The sequence below is a fragment of the Lissotriton vulgaris genome, chromosome 8, assembly GCF_964263255.1.
Source record: "Lissotriton vulgaris chromosome 8, aLisVul1.2, whole genome shotgun sequence".
NCBI lineage: Eukaryota > Metazoa > Chordata > Amphibia > Caudata > Salamandridae > Lissotriton > Lissotriton vulgaris.
Window position 1 is genome coordinate 846,838,355 of NC_141696.1, and position 22,812 is coordinate 846,861,166.

Below are 22,812 nucleotides of genomic sequence, written 5' to 3' on the forward strand. Positions count from 1 at the left end.
CAACTGCAGGCAATACCATGCTGCATGCCAGTCAACATCCACCCCATCTAATAAGTAGTATCCCCTTCGGGGAAATGCTAAGTATCAGGAGGATTTGTAGCTCTGATCTGGAATGTATTAAGGCACAGGAATCAAGTAAATTGTGGTTCTTGGAGAGAGGATACTCGAAGGAGGTCCTGAAAAAAGCAATAGAACAAACGTGAGCCATCACAAGAGAACAAGCCTTAATCTCCAAACCTAAGTTAGCTGCACTGGAATTGGGTGAATCCAAGATTCAATGAAGAATCATCCTGACATATAATAGGCAAAATAGTGACATCAGGAAGATGTTTTACAGGAACTGGAATCTAGTGAAAGGGGATCCTGTCATAGGGGGGTTGGTGGCTAACAAGCCTGAACTAACCTTTAGAAAATCTCCTTCCATGGGAAGGGTGTTGGTGAGTAAATGCCCTGAGGTGTCCATACCAAATACATGGATGGCTCTCAGTAAGGGGTTAAAAAAATGTTAAACCTGTAAAGCATGCCGTTATGGCTGCAACAAGACTCACTTCACAGTTCCATTTAAGAGTGAACCTGAACCCATTAAAAAGAGATTGACCTGTAAAACAGACTATGCAGTCTATGTGCTGCAGTGTCTGTGAGGGTTGTGGTATGTGGTGAGTACCCGACTGCCCGCCCACAAACGGATACTGCGGCACATTAGGGCCATCACGGGGAAAGAAAAAAGCATACCCCGTGGCACGCCATTTTGAGCAGATGCATGAGAGTAATCAAAAATATCTACAGCATTTTTTAATTGACACAGTGCTGCCACTCAAGCGAGGAGTAAATAGAGAAGCACGATTACGCCTCCTTGAGACACGATATATATCAGAACTTGATAGTAAAAATCCTGCAGGTTTAAATGCGAGTGAAGATGTGTATACCTGCTTATAGTTCGATGGCAGTTAAATAAGGTTTCTTATTGGGGATTGCAGACTACTCAGCGGTGTGTCTGGGAGGAAAGTCGCAACAAAAATGGATAACATACTTAAGAAGGCTGATCTTTCATTCCTGTATTTTATATGTGGACATTTATAAAATTTAGTCTGTTTTTCTTTTCAGAATTTCAGAAAGCCCTATTTTTTTAGACATGAAGGCACTTTACAGCAGTATTTGCACATAATAGCACATTGTATTTTGCACTTTGTAGAGGAGTACAAAATAGGGCTCTATTTTAGGCATTAATTTGAAATGGCAATAATGCACATATATGCCCATTTGGGTTTTATACGCAGTTAATAGCATTGAAAACTGAATGATTCAACTAACATTTGTGAGGAATTAAAATGTATTTATACAGAGATTTAAATATGTATTAAAATTTATATTCATATATTTATGGATAATGTATTTATAATATGGTTTTATAGTTGTTATACTTTGGATGATCATTGATTTTAGACACTAAGGGCCAGATGTAGGTAAATCCCATTTACCGATTTTGAAATACCGAATTTTACCGATTCGGTATTTCAAAATCGGTAAATGGGATGTAGGTACTAACATCTGGATTTTTTACCGATACCTTGAAATTCGGTATTTACCGAATCGGTAAATACCAAATTTGTCAAGGGTGCAGGGGGTGTCACTTCGACACCCTCTAGCACCCCCAAAACGGGCATGTGTGCAATGTGGCACACAGACATGCCCTAAGGGCACGTCTGTCTGTCACATGGCACATGTGTACATGCACAGATGTGCATGTACACAGGAATCGGTATTTTACCATGAATTTGTATTCCATGGTAAAATACCGATTCTGAAAGGCATGTGCCAATGGAAAATTGGCTACCCACATTGCATTTCCGGTAATTTTACCGAATCGGTAAATATTACCGAATATGTGCCCCTACATCTCCATAGCCCTTTACCGATCGGAAACGGCCGAAAATCGGTATTTTCGGCCGATTCCGATCGGTAAAGGGCTAACTACATCTGGCCCTAAGTCTGTTATTTAATCATGATGCCATTTTCTGAAGTATTTCTTCAGTTTCTATGTATGAACTGCACTGAGCATTGCCACTTTTCCCGCAATTTTGCACTTCAAGTACCCTCTTTTGTGTTAGCAACACGTCATGTGATCAAGCCTCTGGATAGAGGCGAAACGCATCATGGCGGACTTGCTCGGCGAGCTTTGATTTGCACAATAAAGCACTGAGATAACCGCACTAGACAATGTGTCTACTCATTGTTATTACCTGTAAAGGGTGTATGTGTGTGGCGAGAATTGTTCTATATATATATATATATATATATATATATTTATATCCAACATACACACTCCTCCGTAAAAGAAAAGATGTCCGGGCCACTTCCAAGTTGCAAAAGCGTGTTTTATTTCGAAGGCTTTTCTCAACGCGTTTCGCAGGTGAACCTGCTTTCTCCCGAGAAAGCAGGTTCACCTGCGAAAACTCTGCTTTCCCGAAACGCGTGTGGCGTTTTATCTCTTGGAAGTTTGTTCCTGTCTTTCCATGATGTCAACATGCAGCCACTAAATAAAGTGATCGACTCAACCTCCATGTGGCCTTCTTTAATGGGTATCCTGCGAATGTGGAAATGTTAAGAGGCCATTCCCGGTCGCAAAGAAGGCTCACTGCAGTCTGCCGGTCCAGGCAGGCACCAACCCGGTGTAACTGCGTGATGGAAGAAGGAGAGTGCAGCGCCAATGCAGGGGGGCGTTCCGCTCGTTCACAAGTGACTGCAACAAAGCGGGACAGATGACTGCCAGGTTCGACTTCTACCCACCAGGGTGAACTAATGTGATTTCATTTTTACAATTGAACAGCGCGCCCACTGGGGTTAATACTTGAACTTCAACATCCAGAAGGCCGTGCTTTCGGCCACACCCACTGCGGCAGGAGTTTAAAAATGGACTGTGGGCTAGCACGAGCGTGTTCTTTTTGTCATCACTACACGCCACAGAAGAAGGGACTCTGCTTTCCCGAAACGCATCTGGCGTTTTATCTCTTGGAAGTTCGTTCCTGTTTTGCCATGATGTCAGCATGCAGCCACTAAATAAAGTGATCGACTCATATGAATACTTGGATTCCCGAGTTTTTTACTAATAACAAGGGCTCTGCCTCGCTAGAGGTAGTTTGGGATGCATTTAAGTGTGGGGTTCGGGGAGAAACCTTGAGCTACTCAATAAAAAAACAGAGGGAGATTCGAAAAAAAGAAGAAGTTGAGATTAATAAATTGAGACTATTAGAGATTCGCCTCATGCAGGCCTGTAATAAAGGCTTAGCTACAGATAATATTATCAAGGAGCTATTGACTCATAAGGTCAAGATTCATCAGGGATTCGCTTCAAAGTTTGCCCAGCAATTGCAGCCTTTCGAACAGAGGTTTACGAGGTGGGAGAAAACTCAGGAAAACACCTGGCTAAGAGGGCAAGACAGAAAGCTGCATTTGCTAGTATTGATAAAATCAATGACATCGCAGGGTGACTGTTAATAGTCCTGCAGATATACTTAAAGTGTTTTGTGATTACTCAAAACTTTATGCTGAGGATATTGCAGGATATAGTACAGACCGAATAACTCACTTTATTGATCAGGCCTTGAATGGCGTTTTATCTATGCAGGAGAGGGAGAAGCTGGATTTGCCCTTTACGTGGGAAGAGATTGAGGTGTCAATACTATCATTAGCTTCTGGAAAAGCCGCAGGCCCCGATTTCATTCCTCTTGAGTTTTTTAAACATTTCCGATGTATATTAGGAGTAGAACTGCTGGACTTATTTCAAAGAGCCCAACCAGGTACTGCCCCTCAGTCATGGCACAATTCTATAATAACTGTCTTTCTTAAAAAGGGCAAACCTCCCCTGATACCGTCATCTTTTCGTCATATTTCCCTCATAAATGCTGATAGCAAAATTTTCTCCAAGATTCTTGCCTCACGCTTATCTAACATCATATCTCCATTAATTTCTAAATACCAACACAGTTTTATCCCTTCCCGAGATACCACGGACCATATCCGACGGGTGATCACGTTCTGGACTGGTCCCAGGCAACCCAGTCTAGTGTTGGACTCATATTTTTAGATGCTGAAAAAGCTTTTGACCGGGTTGCTTGGAGCTACCTATGGGACATGCTAGCTAGGAAGGGATTAGGTCCAGGGTTTCTAATGGCACTAAAAACTATGTAAATCGCCCTAAAAGCGTGTATTCGAATTAATGGCCAGCTTTCTCCTTTTCTTTTGATCACTAGGGGCACCAGTCAAGAATGCCCCTGCTCACCTTTACTTTTCGCACTTTATATCGACCCCCTAATTAACCGCTTTATTATGGAACAAAGGATTACCTCTATTTGTTTAGCGAATATTAACTATTGTGCATTGGCTTATGCTGATGATATTGTCATAACAACTACTGACGTACAGACTGCTCTTTCGGCAATTAATGAACTTGCCAAACAATTTGGGTCGTTTTCTGGGTATAAACTTAATATGGAGAAGACGCAGATTTTACGTTCTGGAGATAATCCACCTTTAAATATCCCTATAATTTCAGAGGTTATATACTTAGGAATCAAGATATCATTGCCCATAGAGAAAATACCCGAATCTAACATAAATCCTGTGATATCCCAAATTAATAGTTTATTACAACGTCTAGACCATCTACACTTATCATTGCATGGTAGACTTAATATCTTAAAAATGCTGATTTTACCGAAAGTGCTATATATGTATCGCACAATACCGCTGGAATTTCCTCCTTCTTATTTTAAAAGCTTAGAAAGGACCACCTCCAGGTTCTTATGGGGCTATAAACGTCATCGGAAAGCTCTAAAAAAGATTATATTGAGTAAGGAGTGTGGGGGATGGAATGTTCCGTATTTTTTCTTTTATTACTTAGCAGCAACGCTCCAATTTATTAGACCTCTTATAATTGGCGATAGAGCACTTATTCCTGCTTGCCAAACTCCATCTATTTTCGTACTGACCATGGGTGAGAAAGTGAAAGGTAGCTTTCTCAAGATTGTAGAGCCAAGTTACCATAAAAAGGCAAAGTTTAAGATGCTGAAGTCAGCCTTTGGAGTTTGGCAAAAAGTAGTGAAGTATCTCTCTATATCTAAATTAAACATGTATACCCCTTTAGCATCGCCTGGGCTCCTGCCAAATATCTTTTGTGATTTAACTGTCTACAGGTGGGAACAGAAAGGATTACGATATTTGGGTGATTTCTTTAGCAACGGCCAAATTGTATCATTTCAAGAATTAGAGAATACATTTCTGGTGGCAAGAAACAATTTTTTTAAGTTTCTTCAGATCCGCAGTTTTCTACAGAGTTATACATTCATTATCACAGCTAGAATGACAAACATTTCTTTACTGGAACTTCTTCAGAAAAAAAAACCCTATAGGCTCTCTTTATTTAAGTTTGATTCAAGAAGGCGGGGATGAGATGGAACAATGCCAGGCGAAATGGGTTAGTAAATTAGGCCTCCCTGGTTTAGATGTTTTGTCTTCTGTTAAATGTGCTTCAGAATGTCTTATTACAGGGATGATGAAATCTCAGCATTTTATGTGCATACACGATCTTTATTATACATCTAGTAAGGTGGTCAAGTGGAGTACTACTACTGGAATGAGTTGTAGCCGCTGTGGGTTGTATGCAGCTAACGATCTGCATATGTTCTTTCAATGCCCCAAACTCAAGAGTTTTTTTCATCAAATTGAAAGCTTTCTGTCCGTTGTTCTTAATTGTGACATCACAGTAAACACCGAGATAGTGTTACTAGGAATGGACTTCTCTATCTCTAGATCAAAGCCAGTAACCTATTTTTTGTTTATTTGTATGGCAGTGGCTAGAGCTTGTATTACTAGGGAGTGGATCAATTCAGATCCTCCTTCTTTTTTTACTTGGCGTGAAAAATTATTGTTTATGTATAATATTGAGTCTGCTATTTATAAGCTAAAAGGCATTAAAAGAAGAGCTTTGGGGGAGAAAATTTGGGCTCCAATTGCTGACTGGATTTAACTAATTTGTGTGACTCTATAAGTTTTTTATTCTGAATGTATTCAAGATGAATTTCTTGTTTGTTATTTGTACTGCTGTATTTCCCTGCAATAAAACAATAAAACTTTAAAAAAAAAAAATGAACAGCGTGCCCACTGGGGTTAATACTTGAACTTCAACATCCAGAAGGCCGTGCTTTCAGCCACGACCACTGCGGCAGGAGCTTAAAAATGGACTGTGTGCTAGCACGAGCGCGTTCTTTTTGTCATCACTACACGCCACAGAAGAAGGGACTCTGCTTTCCCGAAACGCATCTGGCATTTTATCTCTTGGAAGTTCGTTCCTGTCTTGCCATGATGTCAGCATGCAGCCACTAAATAAAGTGATCGACTCAACCTCCATGTGGCCTTCTTTAACCCTTTCCATGCTCATGACGAGCTCAGCTCGTCATGATGCACGGTTGAGCTGTGCTGATGACGAGCTGAGCTCGTCATGAAACACTGGCATCCTGCATTCTTCAGCACAGGAGGGGAAAACACCTAGCAGCGAAGGTGTTAATGGGTATCCTGTGAATGTGGAAATGTTAAGCGGCCATTCCCGGTCGCAAAAAAGGCTCACTGCAGTCTGCAGGTCCAGGCAGGCACCAACCCGGTGTGACTGCGTGATGGAAGGAGGAGAGTGCAGCGCCAATGCAGGGTGGCGTTCCGTTCATTCACAAGTGACTGCAACAAAGCGGGACAGATGACTGCCAGGTTCGACTTCTACCCACCAGGGTGAACTAATGTAATTTAATTTTTACAATTGAACAGCACGTCCACTGGGGTTAATAATTGAACTTCAACATCCAGAAGGCCGTGCTTTCGGCCATGCCCACTGCGGCAGGAGTTTAAAAATGGACTGTATGCTAGCATGAGCGCATTCTTTCTGTCATCACTACACGCCACAGAAGAAGGGACTCTGCTTTCCCGAAACGCGTCTGGCGTTTTATCTCTTGGAAGTTCGTTCCTGTCTTGCCATGATGTCAGCATGCAGCCACTGAATAAAGTGATCGACTCAACCTCCATGTGCCTTCCTTAAAAGGGTATCCTGTGAATGTGATATGTAATAAATCAACTCAAGTGGTCATAATGTGTGAAGGACTCACCAAGATTAGACATTAATTGGGGACGGCAATTGTCCTGGTAACTGTTCACCATCACAGGCTTCTAGACCTGATAAATGGTAAGTTTGCTACCTTTAAACACCCAAATTTTTTCTAAACTGGGGTTTCACCATTATTTACCTGGTTTTATTTTTATCCAACAGTTACCAGGAGAATTGCCCTCCACCATTAATGGATATTTGATGTGTGATGCACTTTTATGTGTGCATACTACAGGGTCGAAACATCGATGATCATACTAGTTCATGTCCTGCTGCATACCAGGCCATAAAAAATTGTGGACTATATAGCGGTTGTTGAAAATATGAACCAACAAGAAAGGACAGATCTTTATTCATTTGCAGCTTCTGTATATATACCAGTATGTCTTTTACATCTTATGTATATTATCACGTTATCACATGTGTCACTTTACTCACCATAATCCCCATTTCATATATTGCTTGTTGGATGATATTTATATGAAGTGACAGCCATATATAAAATTGTAAATACCATATTTTGAGACAATGATTCATTTTGCTTTTGTGGGTTCCATTCAAAGTCCATACATTTTATATATTAGCCTTCTCGTTATACTTCACAGACTGAGCTTTGCATGTATTAAGCAATTGTTTTCCCCAACAAAAGCAAGTGTAGTTTTTCTTGTTCAATACCCAGGTTCTGAGGGACACAGGGTTACCCTGTTCATTCTAATGGGTCCCTTTCAGAAAAGTGGCATGCAGCTTTTGTCCTGGGTCACATGACTGTGATTAGAGTGGCAGTTGGTGTTTGTGTATTCCTCCTAGACAGTGAGACAAAGACGAACTGGATGATGGAAGAATGGGCCATATAGGGGTGTAGCTGTTACCTGTCTCACTTGCATTTGAAAGGACTGCCTCCAGCACACTCACAAAGAACTTGACACCAACCTTCTGTCATTATGGACTTGTGGGAACCTGGGCAGGTGAGGGAAGGGCATTTCCAGAACAGATTTAGGGAGGCCTAGGCAGTTCTTCCACTTTAAAGGCTGGCACCATGTATAAATGTTGCACTCTCAGATAAACTCTTCAGTACACTTCTGGACCTGTGGTAGACTTCATTAGGACTGCCTTGTTTCTCAGAGGACTGACCTGCTGCTTGTGGCCAGTCTTGTTTCTCCGAGGACTGCCCTGCTCCTACAAAAACACTGCTAACTGCTTGATGCCTGCCTTGTTCTTCAAATGACTTCCCTGCTACTAGAGACCTGCCTTGTTCTCCAAAGGACTGCCCTGCTGCCTGAAGCCTGTCTTGCTGCTCAAAGGAAAGAGAATGCCCCTTTGAACCCAGGACTATACGAGTGACTCCAAAGGTCAGTTGGCTGACCCCCTTGATCTGCACTGCAGGGATGCAACAAGCTCCAGAGGCATCCATGTGACTTCCCAGAAGACCTGCTGCAAGTGGACCTGTCTGGCCCTTCAACTGAACCCTCCTAAACACTACTGGCCACTTTTAGAGTGAGTCCCTGCTTCCCAAGAGGTGCCTCCCCAGGTCCTGGACCCTTGGCTTGCATCAGGGTGCACTCAGAAAGCACTCCTCTGGAAGAAAAGGAGAAATCCTGACATTCTGGCCTCTTTGCGAACAGTGCTGGAGAACCCAATTCTTTGTGCTACAGCCACTGGCAGTGATGACCAGCAGCACAAGATCTGCACTTCTCCCTACAGCAATGACAGCCGTGGTGAGCACCAACCCCAATTCCAAAAAACACAGAAAATGATGTCTCAGCATTTGGTGTAAGAATGCATAGTTTTGTACAATTTTTGGGCATGTTGGGCATCATTTATGGCATTTTGGCGTAGGGAAGCACAGCAAGGCACCCAGCTGCACTGCCCTTCGCCAAAGTGAAAGGGCATGGATGCACTGTATTTAAGCAATATGTTGCATTCCTGTTCTTTCTACCTGCTCTGGTGCCATTTTGGCAGTCTAGCACCAACACAGGCACCCTTGGACCATTGTGTAAGGAGGCCTCTGTTGCAGGCAAGATTGTTTTTGTGCAGGAAGGCGCACCTTCCTACACAAATACAATCCTATGAGGAGCTTTCCTTTTTCTATGTATGTTGCAGAATGGCTGCAGCACACATGGAAAGAGGAAAAAACGAGGAAGCAACACGGATTTGTTGCTTCTCCAGGTTTACATTATTTTGTAGATTTCGGGCAGCGTCAAATTCCATAGATATTGCATGGGAAAACCCACCACAACGCCCATGAAATGCCTATTGATGGTAATTTGCCAAAGAATACGTGCCGGGACTATCGTCAGGAAGCACCTGCACCAGCCCATTTCTCCTGTTGGCACCATATAAAATGGCCCTAACTACTAACAATGAAAGTGTGGAGAGGATGCTGCTTAATGGCCACAGCTGCTGACTTCAAAGCTGGGGTACCAGGTTCGAGTCTGGGCGTTGGCTCAACATCCTGTACTTCTGGACAAATCATTTAATCTCCGCATACCTGCGTAAATGAATGTGTCCTTAACTGGTGCTCCTGAAAAGCACTGGTGTTGATCATTGAGTGCTGGTGCTCAGCACCAGAAATCACAGCCTCAAATTGGAACACCTCCTGGCGCAGAGTGAGACAAAGTAGCGATTTGCGCTTCGTCATCTTACTCCTGATTTATGAGGCCACTCAAACGATGCAAGGTGGCTTTACATGGCTTCATAAATCTTTATAAGAGCCATGTGTCATGCATGTGCCACTTTACCTGGTGCAAACGTAATGCAGGGCTTTCATAAATAAGCCCCGTAATGTAATTTCCGCAGAGGAAATGGCCCAAGTTTTGCCCAAGTTTGCACTTATGTTTTGCATCTTACAGTAGTTTGGCAAGGCCAGAAGCACAAAAGAATTTGCAGAAAGTATTTTATTCAAGTTTCCAAATTCCACTCATAGGTTTGACGGAAGACTGTAAAATCTCCTTCAAAATAAAGATTGAAGAAAAGGGCACAGAGGACACTGTAGCATTTCCACCTAACCAGGGTTGGACTGCCCTATAGGGCAATTAGGCAATGACTGATGGGCTGGTCTGACAAGCCAGTGTGTAGGTCGTATTTTTAACTGTTTGTGGGCTTGTTGAATGATCTGTTGGACGGGTTTTTACTTGTGAATTCCATGAAATTAAAGCAAACATTGGCTGCAGATGGCTCCAATCCATGCAGTCTTGCATACCTTGCAAAATATGTAAAACATTACCCCAATTTGCAAACATGGGTACCTCTTTTTGCTTTCTAATTCACTAACGAGGGCCACTTTAATTTTGGTGCCCGAACGTATTATCTGTCTGAGTCCGACATTGACCACCATTTAGTCTGAAGAAAACCCAAACACCGAGAGCATTCCAGTAATGTAACAAAGTCGAATGAACCTCAACCATTTTCCCAGATGATGCCGAAAAAAACAGTTTTGCCAGGTGGTTGATGTAAAAAGAGAAAAGATATCTATAAAACCAAAATCATTTTCCTGGGGTACCCATTATGGAAGAAATACTAACTGCATTGTAAAAAGCAAGTAGCACAAACATAAATCTAATTACCTTTAAATAAAAAGGAAAATATGGATTTAAGATGGGCTTACTTTTATCAACCTCTTTGTTCGACGATCATCAGATAGAGGGTGAGATCGTGAATATGTGTTAAGCAAGGGACCTTATGACTTCTCTTTCTCCCTGCAAGCATAGGTTTTTTCGTTTTGTGTGAGAAATGTGCTCAATGACAGGAGACTTAAGAATTAGGGTCCTCATTGTGAGATTTTGGCTCAGGGCAGTGCTGCAAGGAATCTTGCAGCCCTGCCCTGTGCCAAAAAAAGGGCAGTAATGTGCTCTATCTAGGAGATGTGGTGCATTCCTGTCCTTTTCCCTTGCGCTGGTGCACAGAGAGCTGCCATGCACCAATGCAGGTACCTTTGCACTGTGGAGCAAAGGTGCACACATTGCAGGAATGATTGTTTTTGTGCAGGAAGGTGCATAAAAAGCCTACCCCTCCCCCGGGAAGCTTCCCGAGGGGGGCGTAGGCTTTTGATGCATTCCCAGGTTCATGAAATTTCATAAATCTAGATATGTGCCAAATACCATAGGTGTTTAGTGGGAACACCCACCATAACGCCCATGGCACGTGTCCCTATCACAGGTTCAGGCAGCGCAGTGAATTATGCATCTTGCCTCAGTCCATATCTATAATACCATGAAAAGTCACAAAATTTGGCTTTACGTGGCCTTTTAGATATGGCCCTGCAGTGCGATCTGGTGGAAGAGGTGTGGCGCCGCGGCTAGAGTGACTGACTCCAGAATCTGGGGATCATGGTTCAATCCCTGGCACCGGCGGCAGAATAGCCCAGTACCATGTGACTCTGGGCAATAGCTTGCTTAATCTTCTCGACGACCCTCAGCGCCTAGAGACCCTTACGGGTGATTGTGCGCTTTACAAAATGTAGATTCAATAAAAGTTGCGTTACGGCAGTGAACAGGGGCTTGTAACTAAGCCCCTACATGTGGATAGCTGTGATGTTGGTAGTATATTGTTTCAGTAGAAAGGTGAATTTAATAAATTATGTGGGGGCTTTCTTAATGCTTAATTTGAGCCAGTGGTTACCATTGGGGCTCACAGCACTCTATTTGGGGACTTGAAGCTATTTTCCCTTCATTAGACTTTGACCCACAATGAGAGTGAGAAAATCAGGAAATACAGAAAGAAAGAAGAAAAGAATGTCACAAAAAAAGGTTGACAACGGGAGAAAGCAGTGATAAAAATAACCTGCAAGAGTATGTTAAAGGAACAGGGAATGCTATTGTGGTGGGTGAACGAGGAGTAATCATACTAGACAATCTTTTTGTCGGTCACTCCAAGATTTGGCAGGCCCACTGCAGGTTTCTCAGAAAGTCTGGGAGCCTGCAATGTCTACTTAACATATTAAGCATTGGATTTCTGTATTGTTTTAACAGGGGTCTCTGGAGGCGGCAACTGTTATTCATTTGCAATTTTAGTGGGCCTAAAAACTTTGTGCTAGAATATTGCAAGTGATTTTCTTTATTTTAAGGTGGAAATAAGACACACCCGGAATGTCAAACACCTGTCTAAGAACAAAGAAACTTAATTTTTAATGACATTTTTCAGCAGAAATATCAAAAATATATGCTACTGACTAATTTTTCTTTTAGGAGACTTCTTTGAAGATCCAATTCCAGTATCGGATTTATACATTTTGGCTCAAATTGTTCATTGCTGGAAAGACGACAAATGCCTGCGACTATTAACAAAAGTTTACAATTCCTGCAAATCAGGTACCTTTTTTTTATCCTTCACCGCAATGCATTTCAGTGCATTTATTGACAAAATTACTTTCAATGCCACAATGAGAACAGGAGCAAAAGCTAAGTATCAAAAAGAGACCAGATTATTGAGTCAGCATGATGTTATAAAAAACAAATCTAGTTAGGCTATTTTTGTCATAGATAATGAATACAGAGTACATTGTGGTTTAAGTAAAGTCCAATATGAAGTCAAATATATTACTGAACTGATGGTTAGTAGCCAAGATTGGCAGGAGTGTACTGGGTGTAGAAGATGTGGTGACATCTGCTGCGTGAATTGGAAAGTGAAGCAGCACAACTCACGTGTCAATTGAGGCAAAAATATAGAAAGTTGATCATAGCACCAAAAGAGATCAGTAGCAAAAATATTTTTCAATTTAATTTGATCATGGAATTTCTTGTTGGCTCCTGTTCCTGTATTTTCAGCCTGTGATACTCTCCTACCATCCTTCCTTCCTCAAGTTTGTCTGATTAGGCATTTGATCCCTTTCTTCGTCCATCCTGTTACCACCAACTTGAAAATAAGCACTTCATGATCGATCTAGAAAAGTACATTTGCTGGCGTGAGAGCATATGAGACCGAAACAGAGGGGATACGCAGGGACAGCAATATGTAAGTGTAGACATGTGTTCCAAAGCTGTTGAGACTAGTGAAACTGATCAGAATGACAAGGTTGAGTGAGAACAGCCCAAACCAAGATTATTTCCCAAAGCAGTAATAAGACTGAAAGAAGAGGAGATACATTGTTGTAGTAGCATCGCACTGGGCTGAAGTCAGAAGCTGAAAGAGTACAGACCATAAAAAGAGGACTAATTGAGGGTGAGACCGAAGCTGATGAAGCACCTAATGGTAATTGTGCAAAGTGTTGGTCATATGAGAAATTATTGTGATGAACTTTCATGATCCTAGTGATCGATAATAAAGTTTTGATGATGATAGTAAGTAATTCAAGAAAACTAACATGTTCACAGCTTAGCAATTTTCCCCTTACACAGACAGTGAAGCGTGGTCTATTGTGAAGTGAACCTCGGAATAAAGTCAAATGCAATACAAGTAAAATCAAAGGGAATGAGATGGAATAGAGTATGTATAAAGAGAGAAAGCCATACCCAGCGAGAGGGGAGGGGAACTGTTATATGGGAAAGGCTCTCAGTTTCCCCAAACTGATATGCACAAACCAAAACTGGAGGGAGTTTCCCAAAACAAACAGTCTCTATGCCCTACTTTTAGTGCTCTCCCGGCACACAACATGTGTTCTTATAGAATCTTCAACCACATGCTAAACATGTGGCATGCTTTATCATCGAATCCTCACCTGGTGAGGTACTCAGCACCAGGTGGGCTTAACCTTGAAGTGATAGGAAGCACTTTATTATTTTCTATGTTGTTAGTGGAATCTTAGGACAAAGAAAGTAAACATTTCTCCAGGGAACCCTAACTCACCTCCTTAATTAGAGGGCCCTGTTATATGGTTAAAAACATCACATGACATGTTGGAAGCCGGAGTCCCAGTCCCACACCACTGTCACCAAATGCGAGACCCGGGACTCCTCATTCAATGTTAGGCCAAGTAAGGACACCGTTTGAGATTGCCCTGCTCACCCCCTTAGTAGCTTGGCACGAGAAGCCAGGCCTATCTCCAAGGCACAAGTGTACAGTATGTGTAACCACACACACAGCAACCCACTGGTGACACCACAAATGAACTCCAAACGCGTTTGATAAAACAAGTATAAATTTTATAGAAAAAGATATACGGTCAGACCACACGATACAAAAGCCAACATATAATAAAGGGTAATATTCATTCCGGCTGGCTGGTAAGTTCCAATCCCAGCCACCGCTTTCAAAATGTTATGCTGGTCGCAATGCTAGAATCCCACATGTTGCAATGGACAAACAATAGTGCGCTGCGTAACGATACAATCTTGTGCTGGGCAAAGGAGAAATAATACAATGTGTAACGATACACCCGGGTACCTTGCAATGGGAGAAATAAGGCAATGCATACTGCTACAATCATGTACTGAGCAATGAAGGAATAATGCAATGCATTACACCCCAATCATGTACTTTGCAATGAAGAAATAATGCAATGCATAGCGCTACAATCGTGTACTTCGTTATGCTGACATAATGTCAGGCGTCATAAGACAGTCTGGCAGTTAGCAGCAATATTGGCAATGCGTATTACGACAGTCAGCCTCTTCGATAACAGTTGCCCCCCCCACACACGTTTCAACGATAACATAAAGTACAGCTTCTCACTCTGGCCCCAGTACTGCCACTCCTTTGGTCAGTAAGGGCCCAAATCTGAGCCGAAGAAAAGGCTCACGATGCCAAAAGGACTGAGAGGACGAGAGAGTGTCCTGCCGAGGTAGTGATCCACCTTACAGGGGGGGGCGACCCAACTCTCCTCTCCTCTTTCAGCAAACTGGGCCTTCTGTGCAGAACTTTCCCAATAGGCCTGCAGCTCTGCTCCTCTCGGGCTGCCGGTCTGGGCAGCGACTCTTAGGAAGGTCTCAGGTAGCTGCAGGGCACACATACCCCATGCCTCTGAGATTACATTACTCCATGTGCATGTTCACAAAGCCACACACACCACGCTGATGGGACTTCATGTCTACTTCGAGTGCACGTTCACCAGGCACTCCTTCCTGCAGTCTCAGTTGGGACCAAGACACGCACACCACACTGCAGAGACTCACTTTCTTCCGGTGCAGACGATGATCAGCCGATCACCTCCACACTCCCAGGTTGCACCAAAGCATGCACACTGCTTCACTGAGACTTACTCCAAATCTCGTGCCCCGATATCCAGATGCTCGTCACCAACACCTTTGACCTCACCCGACACACTTATCATATCCGAGCCTCACATTGACTCTGGTGCACCCCAACACGCACCCTGCGCATCCGAGACACACTCCACTTCCGATGCACACGTTGACCAGGCAACACTTCCCGGGTGAGGAAACACTTTTTGAGGCCTCAGAGTGAGTAAATTGGCCATTTTCATGCACTTTTACCCATTCCACAAATCTTGCGTTTAGGACCCCTGGAAGCATGAAAATCAATAAAACATGCTTATTTTATCTTTAAAAGTGATGATTCACGTACAAATGTGAGATGTAGTTCAAAGACGCAACATTTGAAAACTGACCATTTTTCACCTTTTCAAAGCATGACGTAAGGGGGGGGTTATCTCTTTTGTAAAAAATCAGGCATTTTTGCTTGAACATTAAAGGCCTCCAAATGCGTGTCTGAGGCTCCCTTCACTTCAGATGCGCATGCTGACCAGGCTTTCTTCACCAGCACCTGCGGTGCACCACAACACGCAGACTGCGCATCCGAGTCTCACTTCTCCTCCAATGCACACGCTGACCAGGTGCTCTTCACCAACACCTCCTGTGCACCACAACACGCACCCAGCGCGTCCGAGACTCACTTCATCTTCAATGCACACATTGACCAGGCGCTCTTCACTAACACCTCCTGTGTACCATGACATGCACCCAGCGCGTCCGAGTCTCACTTCTCCACCGTGTGTCCAAGATCACAGGGCGCACCTTCCGAGGGTCTCAAGCTGCCACAACACTCGTCCACTGAGTTGCTTGAAACTTTTCTGGAAACTTTTATGTTCCTGTATTTCCAAACAGGGAGCCAGCTCACCTCAGGCCCTTGGGGTAACAAGACACAGCACAAAGCACAGTCTTCTTCAAGCAGGAGGACCCAGTGCACAAAGCACAGTCCCAACAGCCTCTTCCTTGGTTAAAACAGCAAACTGCAGACCAGCCCCAGATCACAAAGCAAGGGTCGGTCCTTCCCAGCAGTCTTTTCAGTTATTCCTTGCTTAGCAGAGGTTTCTCTTGACCACAAAATGGGTCCAAGCCTTTTCAGTCTCAATCCATTTATATTCCAACGTTCAGGGGTCTCAGTTCTCATAGCTATACCCTTAAATGTCTTTGAAGTTCATTGCAGCTATTTGTATTCAATATATTGAATACAATTAAAAAAGACTGCGATAGGTATATGTTATCATACACACAGCTTCATAAATAAAGAGTCCCACTTGATCAATGTTTTAGAAACACATACATATATATCCAGGTAGTGGTGGGCATACTGCGTCAGTACTTGTTTTGAATATATACTTAACCTATACTGAGTAGGAGTTATGCATCTCCAATAATTCCATGCAAGATTAAGAGATAGTTACTGAACCCCAATATACAGGATGAATTGATTGAAAACTGCAGACTATCCAATTCAATAATTGTGGCACAGGAGATTATCCAGCCCTCATGGGAGCGAATGCGGGGGCTTGCTGGGTTCAAAGGTTGCATTTTGTGTGCCGGGTGATTACTAAGGAGAAGGGCATAGGCATAGGGACTGCTTGTTTTAGGAGACAACTTCCACATTTGGTTTGTGTTGAGAGAAAGCAACATATGGCCACATTTGTTGTCATATCCTATGGGGAAGTTTGATGTTTGAAATGTAAGTAAAGAAAGACAATAGAGCAGAACCTCAATTTTTAAGCAGGCTAAGAACCAAAGACCAGCAGAAACTGGAGAAAGGAACATGGGAATTGGACATATTTCAAGGGGAGGAAACATATGAAACTGAATAAAAGACACTGTAAATGAACAGCATGAAGTGGACCGCATACATAATGATGAGAGTGCAAATTTTGGATAAAACCATGAAATAAAATATTTCAATGGTGAGAGGTAAGCTAAGAAAGGAAGGATGAAAGAAATATTGTGGGTAATCCATGACCCTGTGGTAGAGGCAAGGCAGCTTAATTCTGGATGCAAAGGTGATGATGCAGTGGAGGTATTGGAGAAAGAGGTTTTAGACCTGCAAGCTTAAGCCTCTATATTAAAATGAAAATTATATTGTGGAGGGAATGGCAAGCATGCAGGAGCACAGAAGATATTTGTGAAAACAGGCACAAGTCAGGAAGCAGAAATCTGTCCTATTGAAATAGATAAGTTGGTAAATAATGGCGTGTCACAAAAGGAAAGTAAGAGGCTTAAGCATTAAAATGTCTGGCTAACAACAGGAGGAGAAACTTTTGCCAAAGTGACAAGCAGTAGTTGGACCCCCCATACCATCGGGAAGAACACTATGATGACAGCAGACATGTAAATAAGACACCGAAAATAGAGAGAAAAGCAAGATGGGAAGTAGACAAAAGCCCAATCAAAGCCATGTGCTTACTTTAGGAGACTTTTTGAAGGAGAAGCTGAAGCAGAGAGGGAAGAAAGATCAGAAAAATTAAATACAGGGAATACTTGAAAAATAAAAGACAGTTAACCCCTTCACTGCAGCGGCTATTCCGCCGCAGTGCTAAGGGGGCGGGGCGGCCGCACGGCAGCCGCATGCTGGTGACGGAACCGCTCCGTCACCAGCGTCGGTTGACCTGTGCTTGTGACGGAGCGGTTCCGTGATGGCCCGCCCCGCTCAATAGAACGTCAGCGCAGGCGCAAAATTCGCGCCGCGCAGGCGCTCCGAGCGGGCCATGACGGAACCGCTCCGTCATCAGCACAGCTCACCCGTAGCTGATGACGGAGCGGTTCCGTCATCAGCAGGCAACGGGTTAAAAAAGATTGGTATGACTGGAAACAAATCAGATGGCCGAGCTACTGGTTTTGCTTATGCATTCCTATTTGAATCCACATATGAGCTCATGCATTACTATTCTGGAAAATGACTTTGGAGCTACTGTTCAAGCCCTCGTACTGTTGCATCTGCTGGCATTAACGTCCTGCATTTTGTCCTTCCAGATTCCCTATTAACACCCCTTCAGGGCATCCAACACGTTGAGACATGTCACATTCAGGGCCTGCAGAAATATGATTATACCACTTCCTTCATGATAAAACTCCATTGGCTCCCCCTATCTTCAAAACTAGCTGCACGACTTACAAAGCCATCAAGATGAGCACCCTCATGTACCTTGCAGATATGCTCACCTTCTCTGGAAGTTCTCTGCACACCCACAGCCAGGACACAACCAGACTGCAGACTTAAAAGTGTTAAAAAACAAAACAAGGAAACAGGCCTTTTCTATCTATGCACCTATGACATCAAACAGTATCCCTGTATTCATCAGAATGCCCAATTTAGGAACGAGTGGAAGACACACCTCTTTAAAGAACATTATATCACAATGAATTAACAGTCCACATACCAGCAATCCCTCCTATAACTCATTGAGTTAATGCCCGTCTTTTACCTTGTAGAGTGCTGTCCAGCATTTGAATAGGTTTATAAAAGGCAGAAGACTTACTGGTGACTCTCCTTGGGAGACCTTACCATTCTTATCTGCCATGATATGACAACCACAATGGCGATAACAAGGTAAAAGTTGACACAATACATAGATAGGTATACGAAACAAGAGCATAAAAATGCTTAGCCTGTGAAATTAAAGCTTGGCAGGGACGTGGGTATCAAATATAAATTTAAATTAGAAGAAGCCAAACTCAATCCGTGGTAAATAAGGCATAACATGCTGTTGCAAAATACCCACAAAACCAGACTGATATAGCCTAGGACAGATGTCTCCAACAAGCCCATTGCAAGTTGCCAGTAGCTCCTAATCTGCGTCTGAGTAGCGCACACCTGATAAAATGCCTGTCAGCTGGTTTGAGAATATACAACTGCCCAACTGCTAATGCAGTACTTTAAACATTATGTGCCCAGTTTTGTTAGGCCTGGGAATCTGACAGTGCAAACTTCGGAAGACCATGCAACACCATCTGAAAAATAATTTCTCTTTTGTTGTATGTTTTGCTACTTCATTTCCATCTTTCTTTTATTCCCTCTCTCTTTTTGTTTATCTTGGTATTTTCTCTCCTAACTTTGATTGTCTTCTTTCGCCATTTGATTTTATCCCCCACTTTCTTGCTTGCTCTTCTTTCGTCTCCTTTCTTTTCTCTTTCCTCTTATTGTTCTTTCTATACTGTTCTCATTACTGCTGTATTGACTTCTTTTGACTTATTTTGTTGTGTTTTTATCCCCTCTGTTTTTGTTATCTTTATTTCATTTTCTACTCTTTTCTATTTATCCTTACTTCTCTTCTTGGCCTCCCTTCTCTCCTGTTTTTTCATGACCCTCTTCTTCCTCCCTTTTTCCGTCCTTTCTCTGTTTCTTTCTATCTTTCTTTCTCTCATTTCTCTCATTTTCGATCTTTTTCTCTTGTTGTCCCTTCCTTCTCAATTTTTTTCTAATTTTTCAGTATTTTCTTTTCCTGTTTTTTACCTTTGCTGTAATTTTTTCTTTCTTTTTCCATGTTCTTATGTTCTGTCTTTCTCTGTTTCCTTCTATTCATTTTAACCAACTTTTTTTCATCGACAATTTATTTACAAATATACAAGGCGACCATGCAACATAACAGTCAAAATCATACAGATTACATCACGTTATACAGGGAACTAAATGATGTAAAGCGCTGGTAAATAGTCAAACCACAGAATGTTCCACAGAATGTGACTCAATGATTAGCGTGGCAGACCCTGATGCAGAGGTCTAGCACGGGACCAGGATTCAATTCCCCGCCTCGGTGGGTCTTGGGCTCAAAATTCCCTGGACCTGATAATTCTCGCCTAGGTGCCTATTCCAAACATGGAGTCCCACTCTGCAACTCTGGGCAATAGCTTGCTTAATCTCCACAACGGCCCCCACAATGCTAAGGATGCCTGGCCTCCACCTTGGGGGTGCCCAGGAGTGGACGCCTCACAGGGAAAGCCAGGATGGGTTTCACAGTGGCATTCGTACAAGCACCTTAAGACCCTTGCGGGTGAGTAGTGTGCTATATAAGTATCAATTTGGGACCCAATCACATCCGCACAGCATTTTCGGGAAGCATGTTATCTACTTTTACTCACCCAGTCTGGCATTCCAGGTCCCATTCGGAACCAGCACCTACCTGTCCAGGTATTTAGTGTTCATTTCTTGCTGCATGTATGATTGTGAGTGATTACCTTCAAGGCCATAGAAATCCCTCCATCTGCCTCAAACCCTCTTGAACTTCCTGAAATATCTTGTAGCTGAGAATACCACCTTTTCTGCCCCCATACTTATTTCCATTATGTTGATAAATTAGATTTTGGTTAGTACAGCTGATGACCCCAACAGCTAAGCAATATCTATCTTAGCGACTACCAATCCCAGTGAGCAGAATACCAGCTTTTACTAGAGAGAGTGATGTCTCCATGCACTCTGAGCAAAATAAACTGGTCATTATGTGGAATTTCTTTCTCAAGTATATCCCCCAGCCCCTCAGGATCATCTCCCCATATATCTGACTGACCGAGCATCCCAGTTCGTGTAAAAGAAGAACCACATGGCACACTGGCTTCACGAGCAATCAGGTGTGAGTGTTTGCCCCATTCTATGGAGTTTGGCTCTGTCCATGTAAAGTCTGTTTGGCACTTTGATTTGAACCAAACAGAATCAGTCTTATTAGCTACTTCTTGGGTGTGTATCAATGCAGCTTCCCAATCCAAGTCTTCCATCACCCTCATGTCAGGCTCCCACCTCTTTCTAAGGTTTCCTAGATTGTCATGAATGTTGATTATTAATACTTTTTATATTAAAGAAACAGCCCCTTTCCCTTAACGGGCCCCTCAATATGTGTCTCTCTAGAGGTGTTGAGTTAGGTAGGTCACCCTTTTCAATGGCCTAAGCATGTAGAGCTTGTTTGAGTTTTGTGCACTTATAGAGCTGTATGTTCAAGCACGTATATATGTCATGCAGCCACTTAAAACAGTTAACAGCGGTGTGGCTCCCCGGCCAGGGTGACTGATGCTGGAATCTGGGGATCACCGTTCATTTCCTGGCTCCGGCGGCAGGTTAGCCCAGCACCATACGACTCTGGTTAATCTTCCAGTTGGCCCCCAGCGTCTAGAGACACTTACGGGAGTGTGTTTGCGCTCTACAAATGTGGATTATTATTATTTTGTATTAGAACTCTGTGCACTGTGATGTGGCTCACTGGTTAGAGGCGGCAGACCCAGAAGAAGAGGACGGCCCGGGAGCAGGGTTCAATTCCCGATGCAGCAGGGTCGTGAACCAGGGTCAGCGGACTCAATAATTCTCAGCGGACTCGATAATTTCGCCTCGGTGCCTACTCTAACCAGGGATCACACTCGGCAACTCTGGGCATTAGCTTGCCTCATTTTTGAGGGGGGGGGTTTCGCACTCCGACTCACCCACCAGCAGGTGTGCCCCAGGAGCATCATGGTAGATGCATTCTCTTGATAGCGTGTGCGCTATTACGATGAAAGTGTGTCGTAGCAAGGTTGCAGCACCAACTCTGGACACCGGTGTTTCGGAATTCTTGTTCCTCGTCAGCAGAGTGTAGGTTTTCGGGGTTTAGCTGTGCAGGCTGCCAAGTGTTCTCAGGTATGTACCTCTCTGGCGTGGGTGCGAGACGAGCTCGTCAGCTCTAGCTCGAGGGAGCCAATCAACTTTGAGGGGGGGGTTTCGCACTCCGACTCACCCACCAGCAGGTGTGCCCCAGGAGCATCATGGTAGATGCAGTCTCTTGATAGCGTGTGCGCTATTATGATGAAAGTGTGTCGTAGCAAGGTTGCAGCACCAACTCTGGACACCGGTGTTTCGGAATTCTTGTTCCTCGTCAGCAGAGTGTAGGTTTTCGGGGTTTAGCTGTGCAGGCTGCCAAGTGTTCTCAGGAATGTACCTCTCTGGCGCGGGTGCGAGATCCGAGCTCGTCAACTCTAGCTCGAGGGAGCCAATCGACTTTGAGGGGGGGGTTTCGCACTCCGACTCACCCACCAGCAGGTGTGCCCCAGGAGCATCATGGTAGATGCAGTCTCTTGATAGCGTGTGCGCTATTACGATGAAAGTGTGTCGTACCAAGGTTGCAGCACCAACTCTGGACACCGGTGTTTTGGAATTCTTGTTCCTCGTCAGCAGAGTGTAGGTTTTCGGGGTTTAGCTGTGCAGGCTGCCAAGTGTTCTCAGGTATGTACCTCTCTGGCGCGGGTGCGAGATCCGAGCTCGTCAGCTCTAGCTCGAGGGAGCCAATCAACTTTGAGGGGGGGGTTTCGCACTCCGACTCACCCACCAGCAGGTGTGCCCCAGGAGCATCATGGTAGATGCAGTCTCTTGATAGCGTGTGGGCTATTACGATGAAAGTGTGTCGTAGCAAGGTTGCAGCACCAACTCTGGACACCGGTGTTTCGGAATTCTTGTTCCTCGTCAGCAGAGTGTAGGTTTTCGGGGTTTAGCTGTGCAGGCTGCCAAGTGTTCTCAGGTATGTACCTCTCTGGCGCGGGTGCGAGATCCGAGCTTGT

At 43.6% G+C, this 22,812-nt stretch overlaps 1 protein-coding gene across 2 annotated transcripts in view; it reads left to right on the forward strand.

The window, feature by feature from the left end:
* The window catches only part of LOC147698088 (acetylserotonin O-methyltransferase-like), a 448,853-nt gene that overhangs the window by 397,397 nt on the left and 28,644 nt on the right, over positions 1 to 22,812 (forward strand). For both annotated transcript variants that reach the window (XM_086934766.1, XM_086934764.1), the window contains exon 7: positions 12,331 to 12,453. In XM_086934766.1, coding sequence (XP_086790892.1) covers positions 12,331 to 12,453 — 123 coding nt within the window. The remainder of the gene's footprint in view (positions 1 to 12,330; positions 12,454 to 22,812) is intronic.